Source organism: Mastigoproctus giganteus, chromosome 14 (assembly GCF_048544385.1).
Source record: "Mastigoproctus giganteus isolate SK-2022 chromosome 14, ASM4854438v1, whole genome shotgun sequence".
Classification (NCBI taxonomy): Eukaryota; Metazoa; Arthropoda; class Arachnida; order Uropygi; family Thelyphonidae; genus Mastigoproctus; species Mastigoproctus giganteus.
The window spans coordinates 35714901-35730059 of NC_143588.1; the positions used below are offsets into that span (position 1 = coordinate 35714901).

The 15159-nt window shown below is 37.0% G+C and overlaps 1 protein-coding gene across 1 annotated transcript in view; it reads right to left on the bottom strand.

The window, feature by feature from the left end:
- Positions 1-476: 476 nt before the first annotated feature.
- The window catches only part of Dph1 (diphthamide biosynthesis 1), a 39045-nt gene continuing 24362 nt past the window's right edge, over positions 477-15159 (bottom strand). Inside the window, exon 2 of the mRNA XM_090388240.1 lies at positions 477-966. Within this exon, the coding sequence (XP_090244366.1) occupies positions 477-966 (490 nt within the window). The remainder of the gene's footprint in view (positions 967-15159) is intronic.

Consider the following 15159-nt stretch of genomic DNA (forward strand, 5'->3'; position numbering starts at 1 on the left):
TCATACTTTGGTGTGAGAGTGCATCTCCTTGGACAGGGGGGGGGGGTCACATGTTTGCACTGCTAAGAGAAGTAATTGCTTTGTTTCTTTATTTTTACAATTTTATCTTATTTTGATTAATAGGATATTCTGGTACTCTATGTCCTATTATAATGAAAACTGCACCTCACCAAGTATAACCCTAAATGTAGAATTAATCTGTTGTATGAGTTTGTGGTACATTTCATATTCTTTTTGTAATGCAATGCATATCCTTTTTTTCCATTAAGTACATACAGCCAATGCCAAATAATCACAGATTATATGATTCATTTTTGGAAAGAATATCTAACGAGTCTACTGACAAAAATTTTATTAATTAATATCACTGTTTTATGCTTTTTAGTATAAATATAACATATTTAGTCTGGATAATGAATATAATATATTCCCAAAATATCCTTAATTATACATATTTAACTTAATAATATACATCTTTAATCCTTTTTGCAATCACAATTAGCACACTGTGTGCAATCATCTTTTACAGGTGGTTTGTAATTTGGTGTCCATGGTCCCAAACTATCTGATTCATAGAAGTCCATTGGGTAATCATTTTGCCATTCAATACTCTTCAAGGCAACACTAGCTTCGTAAGGATTCAAAAGTGGTTTATCAAATGCAAATCCCCAGTCAATTGAAAGCCTTGGACAAGCTATCTGTATCCAAGCATTAATTCCACTAAATAGTTTCAACTTCTCTGGAAATATTTCCGATAGTAAAACAACTACATGTTGTTTTCCACTTTCAGAGACCTGTTTCTTAATCTGCTGCATCACTTTTGGACTTCCCTGCCTTCCTAAAGTGCCAAGAATTAAGCCAATTTTTTGTGATACACTAGCTTTTTTTATTGCACTCCTACGAAGTGCGGCCATCCTTTCAATATCATACTGCTCGTGTGTGAAAGTTTTATCATGTGGATTATATCTGCAAAAGAAATATCCATTAGTATTATAATGGAGAGGATGGAAGAGTAAAAATAACAAAATAAAATAAAAATTATATAAGGTATTACAATTTACAGTTCCATGTCATTAACTAGCAAATATTTAAGTTTACGGCAGAGTTCCTAAACTTTCATATCTTGTGCCCACCCTTAATATATTTCATAAATTTCAACCCCTCCCAGAAAAATTACAAACAGATCTGACTTACAATTTAGCTAAGAGTATTTTTTTTAATATTTTTAAGAGTATTTTTTATATATATTTTTATGACTGTACTTCAATACATTAAATTTTAAGAATTGAAATAAAATATGCTTCATACCTGGATTAGTGGGATTACTACTTTTATTATTATGTTAATGGCCCCTGCACATAACCTGCTATGTGCATACACACACACACACAAGCACACATAATGGGCAAATTTGCATATTGTTTGGGCTGAAAAACCCGGAATAGCACATAGGGGAACCCTACTCTCTCCACCTAAGATTGGCCACCTACATCCTTGATTGAGGATTTTAGAAATTCCTCCCACCAACTCCTCTCCAGATGAATGACAAGTGGTGAAATCACTAAACTATCACAGAGGTCATCAGCTGAATAGTATAGTGAAACTATACTATCACAGAGATTATTATCAGGATTGATCTGTACATGTTTCATAAAAAAAAAGGGCTTCATAAAAACATGCTTCTCACCTCCCCAGACACCCTACATTTGGGTATATCTGGTCTTTTTGTGCCATATTTGAAATGAAATGCACAAATCAGTTTAAAATTAAGTTAAATATCGTTCTTTCAGTTTTACAGATTCTAACGTTAAATTTTGCTTAATCCACAGGAAAATATTTCTTCGTTGTGGTTGATTCAAAAAACATCACCTATATATATAACTGCAAAAGGAATGTAAACTGATTTTAATGTGATGTTTCCGGCTTAACAAAAGCCAGTTTTCATTCAAAAGGTTGGTTTTGTTCTAGCACAAAATGTTAGAATTAGTAATAGCCCCATGGTGCAAAGATGCACCAGCCAAAAATTAAAAAAATTAATAAATAAATAAAATTAAATAAAGTAAAATACTTGTGTGTCCATATGTATGTTCCTAACAAGGTGACTTCTGATTTCCTGCACAATGCCTCAACTACCTATGTTGTTAACTATTTCCGTTAAATAACTTGCTGGCTAAAAGAAAGTTAACTAAACTTCTCCTAACATAATCCAGTCTAAACGGTTCCTAACATAATTACATGCTCCTAACACTGTCTTGCTTGCTGCTGGAGCCTGGGGCTCCAGAGTTAATCATTGTTTCGTTAGAAAGTACCTTGTGGAGGTGCAGGGTTTTTTTCTTATGGCTGTGTCTAGAGCCTGCAGAACAGCTTTGATCATGGCTATGCAGGTTCTCTGTTGTAGGATATCAGTACAATATGAGGTTGTTGTTGTTGTTTGGTTTTTAGGAGCATTAGCAACTAAGGCCATATTGCTCCGTGGTGTCATTCACTGACCTTTCCGCATCCTCCATATTTGGTGGTCATGGGCTGGAACCCCGGTCTAATCAAGAAACGTGTGCTACGCACTGTTGCTCCTGCCCACCTGGCTACGGAGGCGCCGACAATATGAGGTAATTTTTCAATACCTGCAGTATCATCGTAGGAAAAATCTACCAGCTGGTGTGGGAGATTACTTTCTGAATCTCAATTTGTCAGAAAAATATGATATTGCTAGGCTTTGGACTGAATTTTTAGGATACTGGCAACAAAATTAGAGTGAATCTGAGTTAGGTAGAATTACAAATAAATTCATTCCTCATGTCTCGAAATATAATAAACAGATGAACTGGTTTAATCCTGGTCTAAAGGTTACATTTCTGATAACAGGACACAGGAGCCTTAACAGTAACTTATTTGGTTAGCTCTCCTCACTGTCATTGAGGTGCTCCTGACACTGTGGAGCATCTGCTATTTGACTGTAACATCTATTTGGATATTAGACATGAGCCACAAATCCTAACTGGGATATATGATTCAATCAACTTGGCTCGGTTCTTAGAGAGTAAGGATTATTTTATGGCTTTATCTGAATATGCAGATAAGCAATTTAACAGAAGAAAACGTATAATGAATAGAGATATACCTAGAAATAACTAACACAATTGTGGTCCATTACTTAATTAGTATGTGGATTCTAAGATTAACAGAAGACAATGATAAGATATTGAGCTGGTTGTTTCATGAACAGAATATTCCATATACAGCAGACTCTCGATTAACTGGGATCAGATTAACCGGGACACTTCAAGATTCCCAATTAAAAAAAAAAAAAAAAACAACCAGAAATCATAAATTTCAAGTAATAAATAGAATAGGTATAAACAGATGTTTTGAAAGTCATAAATAAAGCGGCATTATAAGTCATCATTGGAAGATTAGTGTGCCTATTATCTTGCAACCCCAGCTGTCTTCACATCCGCCGCTCAAAAAAAAAAAAAAAAAAAAAAAAAACGAAAAAGAGTACAAATGTTAAGTTTGTTTTAGTGCATTGCGTCGATTGTTGTGTTTTGTTGCACCACAAAAAGACAAATTTTGTTTCGTTATTTATGTCAGGGTTGTCAAAATTTTTTTTATAGTAAATTTTCTTTTTTTTTTAGAAATCGCGAAAATGATGGGTAAATACAAAGGAGTTGCACTTTCAGTTAAACAGAAACTTGAAATTATTCAAAAGTTTGAAAACGGTGCATCCATTAATGAACCATTATAATGTTGGTGACTAAACCATACGTAATATCGTAAATAAATATAGGAAAGCTATAGACTTAAAATCAACATTGCAAAAAATAAAGGGAGGCATCGTATTGGAAAGGCAAGGAGTGGGCTGTAACTTCTTTCGTTTTTTATCTATCGCCATATTTTTTTACGTAGGTTGCTGAACATATTTTCGATACAGTAAGTCCCGGACTTACGCAACTACGGATTGATGTAAATTTTTTTTTTTTTTTTTTTTAGTATTGTAAAATTTAAAATGAACAAAAAAAATAAATAAATAAAAAATAATAATAAAATAAGCAATCAATAACAATGATCACGGTACGCACAAATTGCACAAGTTAATGCCGGGAGCTCACATCTTGTGAGTATGGGCTTGGCAAACCCAGGGTCCTGAGTTGGATATCATCATTCTTCTTTCTTGGTGATTCCTCTCTCTCTCTCTCTCTCTCTCTCTCTCAGGGGGTAACTCGGATTTTTTTTTTTTTTTGGCTGGTGCAGTATAAGCCTCAGGCTTCCTTGTACCATATGGCTAATAATAATAATAATAAGATACGGAGTAACAAGCAAAAAAATAAGAACGAAGAGAAGATTCTTACAATTTATTTATGTTTTTTTTTTTTAATATGACTGAAGATTTCAGTGAAGGGGACACACATCATCGTCATCATCATCATCAGCCATTTTCAATCCACTGCAGGATGAAGGCCTCTCCAGCAACTTTCCAGTTCCTTCTGTTTTGAGCACTGGCCATCCATTTACTACTCAAAAATTCATGAATTTCATCTATCCATCTCCGCCTTTGTCTTCCAGGTTTTCTTCTAGCTCCTCTTGGGTACCATTCTGTTATTTTCTTAGTCCATCTGTCATCATGTCTTCGAGCTATGTGTCCTGCCCAAGACCATTTTAGTTCTTTAGTTTTGATAAGAATGTCCTTTACTTGAGTTTGCTGCCTAATCCATGTGTTTCTCTTCTTATCTAACAGTCTGATTCCCAATATAATTCGTTCCATTCTTCACTGTGTAGTTCTTAGCTTCTCTTCCATTCTTTTGGTGAGTGCCCAAGTTTCACTTCCATAAGTCATGGTGGGGAGTATACATTGATTCATTATTTTACGTTTCAGACAAACTGGGATATTGCTCTTCAGTATGTGACTATATTTCCTGAATGCTATCCATCCAAAATTTATTCTTCTCTTGACTTCCATCCATTTATCATTATTACAGCTAATAACTTGTCCCAGATAAGTATATGACTCCACCTTTTCAATTACTGCTCCTTCAATCATTATTTCCCTTTCCGTGGCATACTTGTTCATCATTACTTTTGTTTTAGCCATATTCATCTTTAGTCCAAAATCCTTACTAACTGTGCATAACTGATTAAGATTTTCCTCTAATTCTTTGGGATCGTGGCTTATGACCACAATGTCATCTGCAAATCGTAAATGGTTTAGGTACTCTCCGTTCACATTGACTCCTTTCTGCGACCAGTCTAATCTTCTGAAAGCTTCCTCAAGGGCAGCAGTAAACAGCTTCGGAGATATTGTGTCTCCTTGTCGAACTCCTTTCTCGATTTTAAATTTCCTACTGTCTTTGTCTAGTCTAATAAAGGATGTAGCACTCTCATATATTTTCTTCAAAATCATAATATATGGAGTATCTATGCCTTGTCTTTCCAGTGCCCGAAACATTGCCTTATGCTGTATGGAGTCAAATGCCTTTTCATAATCCACAAATGCCAGGCATAATGGTGTTTTATATTCATTTGCTTTCTCCATTAGCTGTGATATTACGTGAAGGTGATCCATAGTTGAGAATCCTGTCCTAAAGCCAGCTTGCTCTTTCGGTTGATTCTCATCAAGTATTCTTTCTAATCTGTTAGTAATGACCCTTGTGAACAACTTGTAGATATCGGATAACAAGCTAATTGGTCTATAATTTCCAATTTCTGATTTATCTCCTTTCTTATGCAGCAAAACTATGATTGCATTATTCCACTGCTTAGGCATCACACCTTTTCTAATGCACTTTGTGAAGAGCCTTGCCAATTTTTGTGTTATGTCTCTTCCTCCCAATTTTAACAACTCTACAGTAACTTCATCTTCCCCCGGGGCTTTCTGATTCTTCATTTTCTTCAATGCATGTTCTACCTCATCAGGAAGAATATCGGGTATGTCGTATGTGTTGCTACTTTGCAATCCATCTTCCCCACTGCTGGTATCATTCCCTCGCTGCTTGTATAATTCCCTATAGTAGTCTTCTGCTATTTGAATTATGCCTTCTCTGCTGTTTATAATTACACCATCGCTATTCTTCAGTTTCAGTATCATTTGTCTTTCTGTATTACTGCTCATGGCTGCTGATTTAAATCCTTTGTTTTCCCTTAATGCTTGTTCTACTTTTCTTGTGTTAAATCTTCTTATGTCCTCTCTGAGTCTCTTTCTAATGGCTTTGCATAACTCAGTATACTCAATTTTCTCCCTGTCAGTGTTTTTCTTGCTCTTCATTTGTCGTCTTTGGTTCATCATGACAAGTGTTTCTTGACTAATTTTTTCTTCTTTGGATTTCTGTTTCCCTATAGGTTTCTTGGGCTTTATCACTTTCAGAAAGTTGTAATATTCCTCGTCCATATCTTGGTCCTGAGCAGTCTGCAGAAGCTCAAACTTGTTCTTAAGTTCCAGTGCATACTGCTTTTTCTCCTCCTCTGTTATTTCAAAGACCTTTGTATTATTTACTCGAGTCAGTTTTTTCCTTTCCTTTCCTACATCTATATCAAGTGTACATCTTACCATTCTGTGATCACTTCCAACATTTACCTTATTCAGGACGGTAACATCATTCACAATATATCTTCTGTTAGTGAGGATGAAGTCGATTTCATTAGTTGTTAATCCATTTGGACTCTTCCATGTCCACTTTCTGTTCACCCTTTTCTTGAAAAAAGTGTTCATTACTGACATTCCTTGAGATTCTGCAAATTCCACAAGTCTTTCACCTCTTTTATTTCTTTCACCAATTCCAAAATTTCCTATAGTTCCTCTTTCTGCGCTGTTTTGCCTTTTTCCAACCTTAGCATTGAAGTCCCCCATAATAATAGTGTAGTGGGTTTTCTGCTCATCTAGAAGACTCTCAATTTCAGTGTACATTTCTTCAACCTCTTCATCATCATGGCTCGATGTTGGTGCATAAATCATTATAATCTTTAGCTTGTACCTCTTAGAAATCTTGAGTATTAGTCTTGACACCCTTGGTGATGTACTTTTGAATTCCAAAATGTTGTTTTTAAAATCTTTATGGACCAGAAACCCAACTCCACCTTCACTCCTTTCACTGTTTCCATTGGTGTACAGCAGATTTCCACTTGATAAACTTATAAGTGATTCATTTCTTCTTCTTGTTTCAGCCAAACCGATGATATTCCAATTCACATTTTCTAATTCCTTTTCCAGCTCTAATATCCTGTCTTCACCGATGAGTGATCGTACGTTATAACAGGCCAAGTTCAATTTCCGTGCATGGCAGCCTGGTCGTACCCAGAGATTCTTAGCACCCTCTGCTTCCACTCTGATCCTCTCGCTGCCGTAAGAGGGAGAGTGAAAGCTGCTGGGGAGTGAGGGCCATTTGTATTGTTGTGCTCTCATTGCTGGAGGGTTCGGTCTTTTCCTCTTCACGCTGACCAGGCGTCTTGAAGAGAACCACTCTACACGTTCGTTGCCACCTAAGTGACGTAACAGGGGACACACATTTCACCATAATAACGTAAAAACCCACAGGATTCCAGCTATCGGTATTTTTGCAAATGCAATAAGATCGAGTTTACTACCCGTTTATAATTAGATGCACGAACAGAAAAGCCCAATAACATGGAAAGTGCAAATTGTTTTATGGTAGTGACCTCCAGAAATGTGCTTTGGCAAAATGTGAGCTTGCACGGGGTGATAATAGTGAGTTTTTCACAAAACTCGCTATTATCACCCCGTGAAGTTCTTTACAGAAAAGTGAAGAGAAAAGAAAACCCTGTGAAGTTCTTTACAGAAAATTTCATTTTGACCGTTATCAAAGGTGCCGACTAAGAGGATAAGTGACAGCGGTACTAAAAAATCTACAAAGAAAAAGAAAGCAATTGATTTGGATCAGAAATTTAAACTAATAAGGATGTATGAAAATGGTCAAACATTAACAATTATCGCGCTGAATTCAGATTTGTCAATAATAATAATATAGTAGCAATATGTTATTACGCATTCCCGAGTTATGTAAAACTTGACGAAGTAAGACGTTCTGGAACGTATCTCTTACATACGTCGGGGACTTTTGTATTTTTGGATTAACCAGGATTTGGTTTTTACCATCTATCCCGGAAAATCAAGAGTCTACTGTAGTTGTAAATAATCTTTGGACCGAAATTAAGGGTCCGTGTGTCTGTCCAGATTAGTGATTCTGGATTAAAACCAGGAAATTGTATTGATGATGTATTGAATGTATTTATGCATTAAAAAATTGTCAAATTCCTCTGGTAGGAATTTGATTTCTGGAGATCTTTTTAATTTCTGCAATTTTATTTTTAAATTGAACTGGTGATGGTGCTGGAACTATACTTTGCTGAACTGGCCGTGCATGAATTTGTTTTGCTTTATTGCAAAACGTTAAACTATAGTCCTAGTAATATTAGGGTTGAATCAGACAGATGATTGGTTTGACTGTTTTCGACAGTGTTATGTTATGGAGAACATTATGTTTCTCGAATTTGGATTGCACTGTCGATACTTAGCTAATCTATATAAGACTTGGTATGTACATGGTTAGGTTCCTCCTTCCATGTATGCAACATTGGCTCACAGAAGTATTGTAGAAATTATTGATAGGTTTGTCCCAAGCTGTTGATCTAGCAGTTGTGGATGAGGCAAAATCCTTGGGTCTCTGGCTTAATATGAGAAATAGATGTTTTTATTCATTTGGTCTTGAGTTGATTGTATGGACCAAACTTAAGATAAGGTTTCATTTGTTTGTATTAATTGTTGATTTGTTGGGCAATATTGAGAAACCTGACAAATAAAGCATGGAAAGGATACATGCTGTACATTTATGTTCTCTTTTAGGTGTACATGTGTTGGTTAATCTACTCGGTAGGGTTAATTAAGTGTATCCTCCACAATGGATGGAGATTAGATGATAAAGCAGATATCATCATTAATGCTTTGTTACAGAATGTTAGAGTTTTCTTTACTGTCTTATTAAGAATGTTCTAACTGATGGCTTGTGTCTTATGATTACTTCTTCACATAAGTGAAATGTTAAAGTGATATCTTTGTAAATAATGCATATATTAGTTTTACTATTGATCTGGTTGTGCGGCTTTACTGATTTGCATTTTTTACTCTTTAAACTCTTGCTTTCTTCCTCTTCTAGGGATGCCTATTTCTTTCATCCCCCTTGTTTTTCTTCTCTTTCCCATCCATTCCCTTACCCCTACTTCTCATGCTATGTTCTCTCCTTTTCATATTCCACATTTATTGGGATAACAAGTTTTCTTGTTATCCCATTAAGAGTCTTTGCCAGATAGTAGTCCCTAGCATGTCTCCAAGTGGCTTGGATTGGGAGTCAGGGGGCAGCTGACCAGGTGTTCGCTGCCCCCTGAACTTATGTTGACATGCCAACACATGTTGCCATGTGTCGGCACTCAACATAACACATACGTAAATTTACATCAACACTTATTCACACTTGCCAGCTTTGGCATATTTGCTTTTCAGATGTTACTGCGGCACAGCACTATCCGGTTGGATCTCACAGCCACGATACACGAAGGAAGCAGGACAAAACTGGTTCCTTCGTGTACTGGTTCCTCTCATACAATTTAAAAAAAAAAAAAAAAACTGTGGCATATAGAGGAAACCCTGGAGACCGCCTCAAAAAACAAAAATACCTTGATCTCATCAGGCACGTTATCCATCTTTGGACCATTTGAAGAAGCTCAAAGTGTTTTTTTTAGATACCATCTACATGCTTGAACAAAATACTGTTCACATGTAGTGGGGTTTATAGTCTGGTCATGATCCCAGACTATAAACCACTACATGTTTTATAGTCTGGGATCTTGACCACCTTATCTCTACGAGTAATTGTTTGATAACTCATTGACAGGACACCACAGGCCCCATGGCAGTCTACACTTCATAGAGAACTTCTTGTCCATCTGTATAGGATGCAATATGGCCTATGTAGCCCTTGTGTCAGAAAACACCACAACAACCATCTGTGTTATCATAACCTCCAAATACCTTTCTTCCTCTTCATTATTGTGCCATTTATAACTAAACTGCACAAAGTGCAGCTGAATTATAAATAGCATTAGCATTAGTAGAGGCGTGATGCAAGAAAGCAAGCTTATGCAGCATCAGCCAGAAAAAAAAACAAAAAAAAAAAAAAAAAACACTTCTATTTCACCCCTCCATTCATTCAAAATACCATTTAGGCTATAAACTTCCACAATAAAGGATGGAAGTCTGTTCCACAAACCAAATACCCGCTGGCTAAAGGCAAATTTCCGCACATCTATCCTACATCTGGTCTTTCCTCAATCTGAATTTATGCCCTCTCAGGTGATTATTCTGAGCAAGAGGAAGCATCCCATCGGCATTGAGCACGCTCAAACCATTCAAGGCTTTCAGATCATATCAGATCACCTTGCCAGTGCCTAGTATCCAGACACTGTAATTTGCAAAACTTAAGCCTTTCTTCGTAAGAGCAACCCTTGGTTCCATTCACTAATCTTGTTGCCCTTCTCTGTACTCGTTCCAGCAGCTCTACATCCTTCTTGAAATGAGGCTTCCAGACCTGTATACAGTACTCAAGGTGTGGCCTGACCATTGCCTTATACAAGGGAATAATCATCTCCTTATCCCTGGTAGAAAAATTCCTGTATATTATTGACAAGACACAATGAGCTACTCTTGCAGCCCGTCTGCACTGCTCAGAGAACTTCATATCTGCCTGCATAATTACCCCCAGGTCCTTTTCATTCTCTACCACTGTCAGTGTAGTACCACAGAGTTGATATGTTGCTCTGGGGTTGCTGTTTCCCATATGTAGTACTTTACATTTGTCAATGTTAAACTTCATTTGCCACCTCTCAGCCCATCTGCTCAACTTTTCCAGATCATGTTGCAGCAGCAGCATAGCATCAGTAGTGTCCTTAACAACCCTGTCAACCTTTGTATCGTCTGCAAACTTGGACATTAAGCTTGATATACCATCATCAATATCATTTATAAATACAGAAAACAATAAAAGACCCCCTAAATGGATGTCACGCGTTAATTTATATGTATCCCATACAATTTTCTTCTCTGCCACATGTCTCATTAGTTCATCTGACATCCATTTAGGCCTAAATCTTGAACCATATTTCTTAGTTGGTATGTAAAGCCTAGTAGCTTCCAAGATAAGTTCTTTAAATGCTTCCCATTTTGAATTTGCTGTTGGTAACATCATCAGTTGGTCCCACTGTATAGAATTTAAATACTGTCTCAGACCATCGTAGTCGCTTTTACGAAAGCAAAAACCCTTCCCTTTACCCCTGATGGTAGTTACCTCTTTGAGTAAATCCCTCTTCAGCACACTGTGATCACTGCAACCTAGTAGTTCCTTCATCTGCAGATTCTTGATGCATGAAGAATCACTACTGATAATCAGATCACGAGTATTACTCCCTCTAGTTGCCTCCCGAACATGCTGCTGTAGAAAACAGTCATCCAATAAATCCACAAAAGCCTTGCTAGTGTGTGAGTGACAAACCCACAAATTCCGGTCAATATCTGGTAAATTAAAATCTCCCATTATAAGACTCTCTGATTTACTGGCCCACTCTATTTCCGTGTACAGTTTCTTATTATACTCATCAGAGTCATTAGGCCTATAGCACACTCCTACTCTCAATTTTGATCTCCCAATGCTTATGTCATACCAAACTGACTCGACACTGCACTGTCCAGCGATGTTGACTGGCTTCACTTCCTTGGATTTTATGTGTTTCTTAACTAATAGCATAACCCCTCCCCCTTCCTATCCCATCTATCCTTTCTGTACACTGTACTCCCCAAATTCCAGTTCTGCATTCCTTATATCTGTGTGACACCATGTCTCTGATATCCCAACAATATCTGCCTTTGATGTTTTGAGCAATACCTCAAATTCATCAAATTTATTTACCAAACTCCTAGCATTGGTGCACACGCAAGTATACATGCACCTGTTCCTATTCTTAGCTACCCTAACACAACCCATGTGTTTACTTGTACCGCAATGACTCCCAGCAGTCTCTGAAATATCCTGCATCTTGTTTTCCAGGCTGCTGCTCATTCCAATAGAAGCAGTGCAAGAATCACTTTCACCTCTGCCAGTGGCTACTGTTAATCTATTAGTCCTTGTATCCCCCCCCAAGCTAGCAGTTTTCTGACCCACCTAACACTACCTCGATAGCATCAGCAAATAGTAGAGGAAGAAGAGGGTGGAATAAATTTTGGGATTGCTATTTCCCAAGTGCGATAAAATCTTGTATTCTGCTGCATTAAAATATACCTGTCACTTTTCTTATCCATCCCTCAAGCCCATTCATGTCATAATAAAGGAGTGCTACCTGACAGCAATCACTGATCAATCTCATGACCTTGACATCATTTACAAAATCTGACATTGTGCCTTGTATCACTCTGTCAATATTATTAAATCAGAAACAACAGCGATCCAGTACAGATTACTGATGGATCCCACATCTAATGTCAGCTCAATAATCACAACCCTCTGCCTCCACCCTATTTGATCTATTTCAACAAGCATGTTCCAACGTATAATACAACCTCTTGTGACAAGGACAGTGCACGATTATGTCATCCCTGCTTTATTTCTCATTATCAGCAACAAATTTTCAGGCATTAAGAATCTCCAGATGTATGAACCACTACATGGAAGTGATCATAATAAACTGTGTTGACGTGAGATGTACTTAAAGATATAACTACTGTCAGGTAAAATGAAGAGATTTTACTTTTACAGTGAGACCATCTAATATCCATTTAGATCTAATGAATATCAGATCAACTTATGAGACTAGCTGCAGAGAAGAAAAAATGCTTAGAATGATAAGTTATAAATTAAACACAGAAACCTAGAGTAAGTACAAATTAGCCTGCTATCTTGTCACTAAGGGAGATCGGAAATCTAAGGCAGATTATGAGAATTTGTTGGCTAAGAACACAAAGAAAAGTACCAAAGAATCCTTAGCTTATGTTAATATGAGAAGGAAAGGGATGAACCACATTGTTCCACTAGATATCAATGGCATAACTATTGATGATCCCATTCAGATTGCTGACTAAAGGTGCCTCCGTAGCCAGGAGCAGCAGTGCATAGCACACGCTTCTTGATTAGACCGGGGTTCAAGCCCGTGACAACCAAATATGGAGGATGCAGAAAGGTCAGGGAATGACCACTGCATATACCCGGAGCAATATGGCCTTAGTTGCCAATGCTCCTTAAAAAAAAAAAAAAAAAACCAAATAAATAACTGCTGACTAACTGAATAATATTCAGCTTCTAATTCACATGTGAAGTTTTTCAGGAATGGGAATACCACAAGTATACCAAATTCTAACTGAAAGTTAAATGATTTTGTATTTAACTGAAAGGAATGTGGAAGAGATATTGCACTAAAAGTGAAATAAGGGTAAAGTGATTCTTGCATTGCTTCTATTGTGACTTAAGCGACGTGTCCTAATAGAAGCAGTGCAAGGATTACTCGGGAATTACAAGGCATGCTGGAGCTCCTCATGAAACATGCACATATGTGGACTCTGTTAGGGATACTAAAAGCAGAAACAGATGAAGACACTTGTTGTATATAATGGTTAGGCCATCAAATACACATGTTGTAGAGTTATCAGAGACATAGTAACAAGCAGCCATAAGGGAAGCGGAATATATTGCGAGTACAATTTCACAGAAAGGGTTGAAGTGCTTCTTAACCAAGAGGATCTGCTCTTGGTTAAGAAGCACTTCAAATCTAAGGCAACAAACCCATGTGACATGGGTGGCCAGTATAATCGGAAGACAAACATGAGTAGGAGTGTGATATAGGCCAAATAAATCTGATGAGTATAATGAACAAATATACAGACATACTGAGTGGGCTAGTAAATCAGAATGTCTTATAAAGAGAGATTCTAACACTCCATATATTGACTGGAACTTGGGGTAGATCGCTTAGACAGGTCTTCCTGAATTTATTGGATTACTGTTTGATACTAACGTGACAGAGAGGCAATGACAGAAAGCAATACTCTTGATCAGATTACTGGCAGTGACACTTCATGCATTAAGAATCTGTAGGTAAAAGAAACCACTAGGTAGCAGTGATCACAGTATACTGATGTGGGATTTTTACATAAAGATATGACTACTGTTGACAGCAAAGGGAAGGGCTTTTCTTTTGTTTTCATAAAGGTCTCAGACAGCTTTTTTAAATTCTATGCTACAGGACCAAATGATAATGTCACCAACAGCAAATTCGAAATGGGAAGCATTTAGGGACATGATCGTAAAAGCCAATATACTTTTTTATGCCAACTAAGAGATACTGTTCAAAGCTTAGACCTAAATGGATGTTAGATGAACTGATGAGACAAGAGGCGGACAAAAAAATAAAAAATAAATAAAAAAGGCATGGGGTGCATATAAATAATCAGATGATAGAGAAGTTTACTGTAGATGTAAACAAGTCTGACATTGTAACAAAGGAGGTTAGGCAATCTAAAACAGATTACAAGCATTAATCTGTCTTATCTTGCCTAATTTCTCTGGCAAAGAAAAGCAGCAAAAATTTCTTTACTTATGAGAATGCTAGAAGGAAAGGGATAAACTATACTGGCTCACTAGACATGAATACCATTGATGATCAACTACTGTTGATCCTATTCAGGTAGCTGAACAGGATCATCAATAATTATGGTACTGGATAAAGGTTGTGCATCTACATTCCCCTATGAAGGAGGGATGGGAATATCAGGATGGGAATACCAGGAGTACACCAAGTTATAACTGGGTGCTGAATGGTTTTGAGATAACTGAGAAAAGAGTACAAGAGAAGTTGTTGAAGTTAAAAGTTACTTTTAAATTAGGTGCTGATGAGATCCATCCATTTCTACAAAAAGATGCTGCTGAAAAAGTAAGTAAATAAAAGTTTAGCTATAATTATGAGGGCATCCTTGGATTCATGGGAAGTCCCTATGGATTAGAGAAGTGCAAATGTTTCTGAAGTTCACAAATAGTGATCAAAGGGTGAAATCGGTAATTACAGACCTGGTACACTTGACTTTTGTTTCAGGGAAAACAATGGAGTCACTAGTAAAAGTGA